Source organism: Apteryx rowi, unplaced genomic scaffold (assembly GCF_003343035.1).
Source record: "Apteryx rowi isolate R43461 unplaced genomic scaffold, aptRow1 scaffold_17, whole genome shotgun sequence".
NCBI lineage: Eukaryota > Metazoa > Chordata > Aves > Apterygiformes > Apterygidae > Apteryx > Apteryx rowi.
In genome coordinates this window covers 2,366,253-2,378,546 of record NW_020447974.1, presented here as the reverse complement: position 1 = coordinate 2,378,546, position 12,294 = coordinate 2,366,253, and the positions used below count along the sequence as shown (strand labels likewise).

Below are 12,294 nucleotides of genomic sequence, written 5' to 3'. Positions count from 1 at the left end.
ACTAAGATCCTCTCTGCTTGCTAAAAAGCTCATTAACGGTCCTGCGGGACTTCGGGTGTCTCCCCCATCTGTTGGGGCCAATTTCCAATTTAGGCGTTACATTTAAATTCCTCCAATCATTTTAAATGACTAAAATATTATTCACTTCTTGCCTTGGTGTGTTGGGTGGTGTTGCAGTATTTCATCTCAGAAATTTTTGTGGTTGGTGAAATCATTATTACAGCCATGTGTCTATCTGTTTGCCGGTCTCTGGAGGAGAGGTTGGAGAGCGTCCTGTGGTGCTGCTACTTCTCACTGGGTTCTCACTGTCAGGAGAGCTACTTGGTGACGGTGGACGGCTGTGACAGCCGGTTAAGAGTAGCCTCCCTTTCTGGTCCGCTTTGCTGGTTCTTCTTGTAGGTACCGTGGAAAAAGCGAGCTGTCTTTAAGCTCAGCTGGACTCCAGGTTCCTAGAAGATGAGAGCAGTGCTAAGTAGATGCAGCTGAGTTGTAAGACAAGTCATGGGAAACCAGGGGGAAAGCAGCTATGTGTCACAGGCTGGCTACTGAGGGTAGCTAAGGAGCATTTGGAGATGGCACAGGTTTATTATTTGCATGACAGTAGATACTATAAGCTCCTAGCTGTGGCAGAAGCAGTGCAAATTCTGTTTGTGTATGCAGGTATGATCAGATATAAGAAGGTATTTGTTATCTTTTTATGCAGATTTTGAAAATTTCTCTGCATTAGATCTATGATGATGGCTTAGTATATGGATCAAAATTTCTTAATGATTACACTCACAATATGAATTTTATTTTAAAATTGCTGACAAAATTTAGGCAAATTATGGACATTGCCTGACTTTTGTCATGCTTTCTGTGGTAGATGTTTCAGTTTCTGTCTAGAAATTTGCTGAAACTTCAGAACATTCACTTAAAGGCGAAAGCAGGAAAGGTAATCTTTGTTGCCTGCAGTCATCCTGCTTTGAACGAAATCCTGTCAGATTGCATTACTTAAGCAGTGTCTGACTGGTCAATACTTCTATATGGGGGAATTCCAAGAAAAAAAACAAAAATGCACTGAGACGTGGGATGGGCAGTTCGGTAGATGCTGTACTTCCTTTAAGTCCGTACTGAATCATTGCCTAAGGCTGGTGTTACGAGACACTGCGCTGTTGGAGTTAATGTGAGACATAAACATAAAGCTACTGATCACTGTGGTCATTGCAGGTGCCACAACAATTTTCTTAAAACAGGTTTGATAATTCTAGCGTGCAGAATTCAAATTCGAGAGGTCATGGTTTACTTACAGTTAGTAAATCCCCAGTGCAGTTTTAGATTTTTGTCCATCATTATTAATAGTAAAACAAACTCTCTGGCTTTTTGCAATTTACAGATATAATATTTTTTTAGATTCTGTTTCACTTGTGTTTATAAAATGCCTAACAAAATAAGATCCTGATCCATATTCGAAACTGCTGTTTGTGCTCTTAGTGCTTATGGGACCATGGAGAATTTGATTATTAATAGTTATTATAAAATGTATATTCTGATGCCAGAACTAACTTGCCCCTGCTCCTCTTTTTTTTTTTTTTTTTTTCTCTTGAAGATATTGATGAATGCAGCACCATTCCTGGAATCTGTGATGGAGGAGAGTGTTCAAACACAGTTAGCAGTTACTTCTGCAAGTGCCCACCAGGGTTTTATACAGCTCCTGATGGCTTAAAGTGCATAGGTGAGTAGAATACTGTGAATGATAAAACAGTCGGTGCCATGAGCGTTCATGAATCTCTGAAATGGATAACACTGTGCCAGAAATGTATTTCAACACCAGATATTCTTGAAATCCTTTGTTTATGTAAAGTATATCGTGTGCCTATCTGTTTTCTGAAGTGAGTTTTCCATTTGCAGGATGTTTCCTCTTTCCCTCTTCCTTCATTGTGACCTTCCCTCCCATTTTTATTATTAGGATTTTTCTGTCATGCCATACTTTTTGCCTTAAAATAGGCAGAACTTGTTTTAACAGATCTCCTTGATATTCTTACTTTCTCTCATGTTACTTTCTGGTTTAGTCCATGTTATATTCAGCAGTCATTTAAAAAAGCAAACATGACTGAGTAAGAAGATAATTCACCTCCTCCCTTTTTTTTTTCATTCCAGCTGTTATGATCTTAATTCAGATATTTTTCCTTAAAGGAAGTAGTGTGATAAGCTGGATCTGGGACGTGTAGCTGCTTCCATGATGGTGATGATTTAGCACTGCTGTTCTTTCTAGCTTTCACTGTGATAGAGCAGAACTAGTCTTCCAAACTCGGGTACCAAAGGACTGTGTGAATTAAATGACTGCCACTTTAGTGCCAAAGCCATGAAAGGATAGAGTTAGCAGAATTACGCAGTACTTCTGCAAAGTATATAGCCTGCTGCGAAGCAGGTCAAGTATTTCGTTCTATGTCTTTTTTCTCATTTTTAAGCAGTCATTACTTTTTTCACTGTCAGAGCTGAATTGTGAGCATTCATTGTCATTTAAGGAAAAGTTTCATTTCCAYAGTTTTGGCTTGTTTGTTCAGAAGCTTACACACATTGACAGCATAGGGGTTCAAGACAGCTTCCCATATTAGCATCTTTTGTAGAAAAGCATTTGGGAAAGGATTGAACAAAAATGACTTCACAGGGAAAAGTACCAAATGATACTAATTTCCCCTGGAAATCTGGAAGTAGTTTGGAATATGATTCATTTTGAATAGTACCATTCTATTTCTGTAGGTTGTGAGAAATGAACTTTATTTCTTCCATTATCAAGAACAGCATTTTGGTAGATAGGATGCATATTGTACACTTAAAATGCCAATGGAGCATTGTTCTTATTGCTTCAGATTAGTAGCTCCTAAATGACTGTGTGGATTATTGATTACTGCATGTACTTAATTTTATGGAAAAGATGCTCCTTTCTATAGTAATGAACTTGTACAGAGATGCAGTATTTCTGTCTGCTTTCTACTTTTTATACTCATTGCTCAGTTAGAATAGCCCAAAATTCATACCCATGTTATATTCCTGCCAGTTTCCAGCCTTTTTTACCTGCTGTATTTCCAGGCTGAAATAGTTTAGTGAAAGAATTAGGTATTTAAATGATGACAGGCTGTGTTAATTAATATGCCAGTCCATGAGCCATCATTAAAATTTTGGCTTCATGTCCAAGGCAAAACGTGCTAAATGGGAAGTACTATTAATTATCTGCAGGTATTCTGGATTTATGCCTGATATGCAGACTGCATACTTGCCATGTTAACAAGGATAGAGCCCAAATCTGTATTAGAGCTGGGCAAAACGTGTAGTCTTTATTTAGTTACCACGTGCCTGTCTTAAGTGAAAAGTGTTAGCTGAACGTGTCTATTTTGTTAGAGATGAGTAAGTGCTTCTGAGAAACGTATCCCTTACAGGACTCAAACTAAGCAGCACTGGAGCCAAATATCCAAAGGAAGAACCAGCAGTTTCATTACTACAAACCTTAAAAATTAGAGTAGACAAAGCACCAGATAATATCTCCTAGAAGAGCTGAAGAGGAGAAACAAAAGCAGGACATCTCAACCCAAGTACTTGGGGAGCACTGTGAAGAGAGCTGTTGGCCCATGCTTCCAGCTGGCGTAAATTCCTTTGCTCAGAATGTTACTATGTGGTTGCCTTTTTTCTTTAAAAAAAAAAAAAAAAAAAAAAGAAGGAAGGACTCATTTTTCTTGAAACAGTTATCTTCATGGTGATTTTTTGCCATTTCAAAATACTGGGTTTTTTTTTACTGAAAAATATTAAAAATTTAAAAGCTGAAAATGATTTTGTGTTTCTGAAACAGAAAAAAGTTTTTTCCTGTTATTCTTGCCCACCCTTTTTTTGTGTGTGCTTTCCTTTTTGCAACTAAAAATGAAAGAGAAAAAAACAGGAAGTAGGGAGAAAGTCACTTCTGATTAAGGGTATGAAAAGATTTGGCATTTTTCACATAAATTTCTCTGTTTTTTTTCTGAAAATGATGTAGGTTTTGATTAGCTCTTACAACTGTGGGTAGACAAAGATGTTTGCTCTGTGTTTACCTTTTCATGGCACATCGTGCACTTGAGAAAATAAAAATAAATATATAGAATTGTAAGGCATTAGGTATTAGAGCCAGGGTAGTCCAGAAAAAATAAGGAGCTGCTGAATTTCTTTATGCTTTCTCCTTTCAGTCCGCAGTCTGTCTCCTTTCTCTGGCTAGGCCTTTTGCAGAACCATTCCCCACCTTTTGCCCATTACTGCTTTCAGAGGTTTCAAAGCTTGATCCTTACCAAATTTGAGAAGGATGAATTTCAGAGGGTGATGACAGAGTTGGTTAGAGGACTCCCTTCCTTACTGCGCGCCCCGCGTCACCCTAAGCATCTGTATATCTCTCCACTGCATACGAAGAAGAAAACTGTAACAGATGCAGTGTGGAGCAGTCTACATCAAAGCTTTGTTTCATTTTAAACTGGTAGATTAAGGAGCGTGTGTGTTTGGGGACCAGGAGGAAATGGAGGACCAGCAACACAACTGAATAGATCTTCTCCATTTCACATTTCCATTATGTTATAAGAATGACCTAACTCTAGAGTTTGGACGCAAAGGCCAACTGACTCCCTCAGCTGTACCACCAGAAATATCCCTGTTCAGGGTTCCAGCTAATAAAAGGCAGAACCATCACAGACTCTCCCAACATATCACTATATATCAATTTCCTCAAAATAATAAGAAACTTCCCTGCTTTTTTATATCCACTAGAATAGCTAGTAAACTCTGAAAACTGCAGGTATTAGACAGATGACTCCACCATGCCCTGGATAACTGAGATACTGTTTCTTTAGGGAATGGTGACTGGTGTTGTAATGTTATGTCTGCAACTTTTTCCTCTACATTATGACAGCAAATGTTCTTGTTCTGTAGAAATAAACATGGTCTAGTTTATCATGCAGCATCAAATCACACCACAGCTTATATGGAATTTGACATGATGTGACATATTTATTGTGAAACAATTGCTCAGAGCTTCAGATTATTCTTTTATTTATTCATTTATTTGCTGCCATCCACATTTTCTGCCCCTTCTCTAAGCTAGGAGATCTCTGTAAAGTGTTATTTGAGCTTATTTGAGCTGAGCGTGTGAAATTTGGGTACAGGATGTTTTGTACAGCACGTTCTTGCCCTTTTCAGACAGGAAGCCAACCCATCTCCATAAACAATGCAATGGCACCAGTTAGAGCTGCATTGCTCTTTCTTGCTTGCAAGCCTATATCTTGTCAAATCACTACATACTTCAGCTGAGGAAGTCAGGACTAATGAAAAATTAATTACTCTTTCGGGAGCTGTGATGCCATAAGTTGCGGTACATCAGTTGCTTTCAAACCAAAGCTTAAACAGAACTGATCTGGTACTACCTTTAGTAGAGATGACACTGGAATTTTTCTTTGAAGGCACTGAAGCGTATTTTATTATCTACTGAATATACATTTCCCACTGTAGTTTATTGCTGTCACATATTTCACTTCAACTTTCACACAGGAGACATTATACCTGCATGAATCCCAATTTGCCCAAATATTTTCTAGATCTTTCAGGTTTTCTGCCTTCTACTTTCTGATTGTTTTAATGTTAGAAGTGCTATTTTTCCAATAATGTAACCTACCAAGAAAAACAGTACCTTTGTCTTTTGTAAAAGTCACATACTTCATTGGACTAGTGATTACATATCCTTTCCTTTCTCTTGCTAGACATGCGTCCTGGATACTGCTTCTCTTCTCTGACCAACGGGCGCTGCGGCAACCAGCTTCCACAGCCTTTATCCAAAATGCACTGTTGCTGTGACAGCGGCCGATGCTGGTCTTCTGGTGCAGTGAGTGCTCCTGAAATGTGTCCGATCAGATCTACTGGTATGAATCCACCTGTATTCTTACAAGGGTGATTGAACACTGAATTAGGCAGTGATTTTCCTTTATCAGTAATATTTTCATTACAAAAAGAGTCACATGGAATGATTGAGGTTGGAAAGCACCTCTGGAGATTGTGTAGTCCAACCAGGGTAGGACTATAGGAAGTTGCTCAGGACCACATGCAGACATACTCAAAGGAATTTATCTGTTTGATAGTGAACATTTTGTAGCCTAGATGTTGTGACCTCATTTGATTCAGGTTTCATTTTCAAAATGCTCTGTAGCTTCAGGTTCCTCCAGATCCTTCTAATCGATCCTTATTCCCCCTGGAATTTTTTCCCACCAGGAAATGGGGTTTTCTTCTGTCTCATGCTCAGTTTCCTGAGGTGCTATTTATTTCCTTAAATTCAACAGTGAACATGATTTTATTTAAATTATGTAATTCCACTGAGTGTCTCCAAAATATGTTCTGTGCTTTATTGCCTTGCTATGTATTGAGATCTCCAGATAATGTGAAGTATGAATTTAGAGAAGATGATGAGCAGATTGTGAAACTAAGTGTGAGAGAGTGGAGGAAGGATGCTTTTGAGACTGCTTAGGACTGGAGACCTACTGAAATGCTGCAGTAAAGAAGAGTACAAGAAGCTTGAGGATTGCTGGGGGGAGCTCAATTGAGGTGCAGAGTTTAGGGAGGAAGGAATGGGGTGGTCACGCTATAGCAGCATAACACTGAAAAAATTGCTGGAGACCACCTATGGGAGTGTTCATTGTTCTTGATAATCCTTGTTTTAATCCCTTGACTGAAGCTGCCCAATACAGGAGCAGAAATGTAAGATGAGAACTCTTCAAAGTCTTTTACCTCTTCTGTCGCTATCTTCTTAATAATATTTAAAAATGTTAAATGTCCAGGACTGACTAGAATAATGCTAAGAAAACAGTGTAGTCTGATGTTCATTTGATGGGAAGAAAAGGAGGAAGCTCTACTTAATCTTAACATGTTTCCTGTTTTTCTTTACATATTTTCTGATTATCCATATCTAACTGGTGAATAAACTGGGTGGAAAAGTGAAGTAATTTGGCCAGGGCTGCAGGTTGAGACAAGTGGTGGAGAGGGCACTAGAAGCCAGGACTTCCTGACTCATAAATCCATGTAAGGTCTTCCAGAGTATAGTTACATGCCACTGTTTTTCTGACTTGGGATATAAATTAAGACTGTTAAATTACTGTCTTATGAAAAGTGCTTTGAAATCCTTTGAAAGGCCTTACATGTATGCAAGGCATTGCTATCCTTATTCAGTTAAGTTCAGTCATTCCTCAATATATCCTGAGAGAGCAAGATGAGAAATTTAGAGCTCTAAGTGAATGATACCAGTGAGTCAAAGTCTCTCTAACTCTGAAATGGAAATTTACTGTAATATAAAGTAGTTACATAATGTAACCAAGTGGTTGCATATCCAGTGTGGGCAGCGGACCCAGATGCTACTATAAAATGGGCTGTTTATTGCTAGAAATTACACATGGAGATTAGAGTTGCAATAAAAAGGGCTCGCACTGAATTTCATTGCATAACACAGCAGTAATTGTTATACAAAATGGCAGGGTTCACCACTGACGCTATAAATACTTTAAAAGTGGCATCTCAGGGATCCAGTCATGTGTATTCTCACCTGAACAGTTCCTTCATGTGTGCTAACTCGGTTCAATGGATGGCCAGCTACAGAACCCTGACTTCTTTTTATATGGAAAGCCTAGGCTTTTGGTGGATTGGCTTTGGATAATTGGAYGTTACCAATCTAGAGTAAAAAAAACAAAAAAAACCAGTATTATTTCTTTCAAAATGAGTAACCAGTGTTTTGTAGAGAATGATTGACTAGAGAATTGACTATTAAAAAACCCCATCATTAACAAACACTTGTGTATTGGAGGTTGTATCCATACTTATGCAGGCACTGTTTCTTCTGAATGTTTCCATGTCTGTTTTATCACAGGTAGACCACTGACTGAGAGCAGATTCAGCTTGCTTACGAATAGGCAAAATATAAGGCTGGAACAAAACCAATAAACAAAACAGTAAAATATTCTTGGGAATGATTTAAAGGTTAAAATCACTTGACCGAACAACAGAGGGAAATACAATGGCATATGAAACAAACTGATCCCTGAAAAGCATTAAAATGAATGCAAGGATTATAATAAGGAAAAGCAGAATCTTAGATTATCATGTTCATTTATCAAATCCACTGTGATTTAGGAAAAGTGTCTAATATGTTTTACAGGTGGAAATAGACATGAGATGAAAATGCTGAAGGCTGAAATACCTACTGTAGTTCTCCAAACACTGAATTTATTTTTGATTTCTAGTTTGTCATATTATTTCAGGAATTCATTCATCTCCTCAGCATTTTGTTTTCAGTATATAATTCTTCTCCCCTGTTGTGCCATAAACGTTAAAGTTTTGAAATTCAAAGATATTGACTGCACAAATAGTTATTTGTATACACATGAATTGTGGACATGAATTAGGTCAGCTGGAAATGTGGTCTTTAATTGAGATATTCTGTGTGCACTCTTTGAATTGCATGTTCCAAACCCACACTTCCCACAGACAAAAGAGTCGAGTGCAGGAGGAAAAATGGGGCAGTAGGACAGATGCCGCTTAGGGATAAACAATAGGAGAATGTATAACATTGAGCACAGACTGTGCGTGGAGCAAAACAGATCATTTTCCCATCCGCTGGGGAAGGATGAACTCAGTGTGGATCGGACTCAGTTTCTCTTTGTCTAGACTCCTTTGATTGCACCTCATTTGGTTTCTGCTTTTATTGACAAACCTTATTTTCACAATAGAATAGTGTTAGGATATTCATTCTCTAATTGGTTTTGCCTCATTGCTTATATTTATATTTCTTTGTTTAAGGAAGCTAAGTTTTAAGACACCAGTTGAAACCCGTGTTTTTCCTTGTTCATTATTTTTCTAACTCTGTGGCAAGTTTTATATTAAATTAACTTGGGATCAAGTCCAAAAGTCCTTCTTTAGGTAAACTTGCCACTGAGTTCGCCAAAGATTTTGCCTGAAAGTAGACTAAATAGATTGGGATCAGGTCCCACCCTCACTGCTGAATTTCAAAATACAGAATGTCAGTAATATTTTTATTAGCAGTCTTCTGACAATCCATATGACTTCCTTCTTTGGATTAACAACTTGATTCACAGAACAAAGCTTGTTACTATGAAGAAAACTGACATAGCCTCAGATTTTCCAGATTTTTTAAGATTTGCTGTTGCTGGTCTGAAAAGGGGGAAAATTCCCCTGTGTGAAAAGGGGGATGGTTGGATTAAATGGAATGGCTGTATGAGTCTAAAACGGTGTTCGTGTTTTCGTGTTTCAGATGAGTATCGCAAATTGTGCTCAGTATTTGCTATGCTGCCAGCAAGACCTGACCTTCCTCCGGGCCGTCCTGACATCATCCCGCCTGATACAGTTATTCCTGGTGTTTACCCTCCTCTGGTCCCTCAGCCAGAAATTGTTTATCCATCTCGTGCTCCACCGCCTCATGGTAAGCATGAAATATTAACCTTTTCCTGCACTGTTTGCATTTAGCTTCTTTAAAAACACGCATTTTTAGGAGCAATTTGCTCCTTGCAGCTGCTGGTATCTTTTGTTTGCCTTTTGTATCTCTCTAGTCTCTGTGTATTCTAATCATAGCTTGGTTGCCCCGTGTCTTAGCAGCAGGTGTACCTCATTGGTAATGTCTTCCCTATCAAGTTAGGATTCCAACATTACTTCTCACTGTATTTACTAAGGCCCATGTGTTGTAATAACTACATTATTTTAAGAATATTGTGAGCTTTGCTGCATGTCAACAGTCAGAAACATAAGTAGCTCTTCGACTCAGTTATGGTGGCTGCTTATGTTACAGAACTTGGTTGGGAGAAGGCAGCAGCTGTCAGGTTGTTTTCCTCACTCTTGCTTGGTTAGGTAGAAAATGGCCAGACAGCAGTACTAATCTGCTGGACACTGAGGCTGAGCCAGTGTGAGGAACGAACTTTTTCAGGGAAAAAGATGGATAGATTAGGTTTCCCTAGAGCAAGGAGGAAGCCAGAGCAAGATATTGGTATGTTCCTTATTCCGTCCCTTGTTCAGTGAATTTGCTAAGTGCCCGTAGTCCACAGTAGGACCCTGAAAGCATTTGGCATAGCCACAAATCCTTTGCAAGTAAGCACAAGCTCATGTCACCCACACTTTGTGCAGATGCAAGCAGGCTCTGCTTGCGCCGGCACCAGCCGAAACTACGTAGTCATGGTTTAGCATCAAGCTGAGCTAATAAGCGCACGAGGCAAACTTTATTAACTCAGGCCTAATACTGCACTGAGGTAGCTACGCAGTTTCTGGTCAGCTGGGAGCATGGACAGAGCCAGCTCACATGGGCCTGCCAAGGACTGTATAGGCTTACCTTCTGGGGTTATCCCTCCGTCTTCTCTCTGCTCTCGATAAACACTGACATAATTGAACCACTGCCTGGCTGCCGCTTGCTACTGTTGGCTTTTAGTAGAGTCCCTGCAGTGCCTTGCACCCCCTTTGTACCTAAATATGGGCAGAGTCAATCCTCTTTTGTCCTGCAGAAGAGGAAAACAGATTTGTCAAAATAAAAAGTCAGTGATTACTAGCTGGTTTCAGATAGAACTTTTAGAGACAAGGTAATGTTTTCTCCTTCTCAGTGCTGATTTGCTATGTAATTCGCATTGAGGTAGAAGGTAACTCTTGACTTTCGATGGAAAATGCTGCACAAGTTGCAGATTACATAAAATGATTATGATGAACTGTTAAGATATTTTTCCAACTCTCTTATTTCAGTGATCTTGCCGGTGAACTTCACTGACTATTGCCAGCTGTTCCGACATCTCTGTCTTAACGGACGCTGTATTCCCACTCCTGGGAGCTACCGCTGCGAGTGCAACAAAGGATTCCAACTAGATGTTAGAGAGGAATGCATTGGTATGCGTTTTTTTGCTGTAAATCACAGAATGGAATTTTGTTTAAAAAAATATATATATATTTTCCACACAATGTAAGGACCCTAAGTGATTTCTCTTAAAGAACAAACAAACAAAAAAACCCAGTAAATAGACTTCATATTTACAAAGATGGCAAAACRTAATTACTTTCAACTGCAAAGTCATTATTACAGCAGTTTTGCCTTTAAGACAGTGTTTAACATCTTGTAATTTATCACAAAACTATGCAGAAGTAAGGATTACTTATTTTACTAACATGTGACTATAATGTGTTTATTAGTGATTTAAAATGACCTGTATTGTGATGGGCTCTTGAGCCTTTAATTTTGGAACTCTGCAAGATCTTGATGACAGGAGCAGGGATTAGCTGCCCCTTTCCTTCCAAACTGCAGAATGCTACTTCTCCAACTACAAAACAATAAAATAACCCTATAGACCTGACTACTTTTCAACCAATGTCTTAGTAAAATACTAAGACAGTAAAATACTGTCTGTCATTTACAGATGTCGATGAATGTGAGAAGAATCCATGCATCAGCGGAGACTGTGTGAACACCCAAGGATCCTACATATGCCAGTGTCGTTTAGGATATCAGAGTACACCGACTAGAACAGAGTGCCGAGGTAAAGTAGTTTTATAGCCATATCTGTACTATTGTATACATACTAGGAGGGAAAATATTTTTAAGGAAAATTTAACACGTGTTAGATAAGATTTTTTTTTTTAAATAAATCAAATACAGCAGTAAAAAATGCTTTTTCAAAATGATTAACCTACCTGAGTTGGCTGTTCACAGACTGAGTTAAGAAAAGAGACACTTTGTCTTGTGCAGAAACTATCTTGGCACCATTTCTTGGCTTTGAGGTGGAAGAGAGATTTTGGGTTTTTTTGGGGGGGGGGGTTGTTTTGTGTTTTTTAACTGTTCAGGCACTCTTTTTCTTTTGCTCCTTGGTCATCTCAAGGACAGCTAAACACCCCTTCTCTGGAGTAGCCCTTTACCAACAGAAGGCTGTTAAAAGACTAAGAGAGTTGGGAGGAAGCATAAGTCTTCCCGTGGGTAAATATAAGAGTACAGTGCTCTGTGTTCTTCCTGCCCACGGTCCAAAGCGGAAATCAATGTAAATTACAACAATGAAAGCTTAAATAAGGTATGGAAAAGGCTACCTGGGGAACCTGTGAAATCCCCGTTATGGGAATTTTTAAAGAACAGGCTAGACAGTAGTCCTGCTGGTCTTCATTCTGTCTTGTTATGGGAGCGGGGAACGCTTAGCCCCTCGGTGTTCAGCCCTCTGTCAGGCACAGACTCCCAAATGGTTCTGGGTGTGAATTTGACTGCAACTGCAAAGGTAGATACACTCCATTATATTTAAG

General features: G+C 39.0%; 1 protein-coding gene across 1 annotated transcript in view; it reads left to right on the top strand.

The window, feature by feature from the left end:
- FBN1 (fibrillin 1) overlaps positions 1-12,294 on the top strand; it is a 146,730-nt gene that overhangs the window by 47,080 nt on the left and 87,356 nt on the right. The window contains exons 6-10 of the mRNA XM_026060519.1: positions 1,589-1,714; positions 5,748-5,906; positions 9,296-9,463; positions 10,762-10,902; positions 11,427-11,546. Of these exons, the coding sequence (XP_025916304.1) occupies positions 1,589-1,714; positions 5,748-5,906; positions 9,296-9,463; positions 10,762-10,902; positions 11,427-11,546 (714 nt within the window). The remainder of the gene's footprint in view (positions 1-1,588; positions 1,715-5,747; positions 5,907-9,295; positions 9,464-10,761; positions 10,903-11,426; positions 11,547-12,294) is intronic.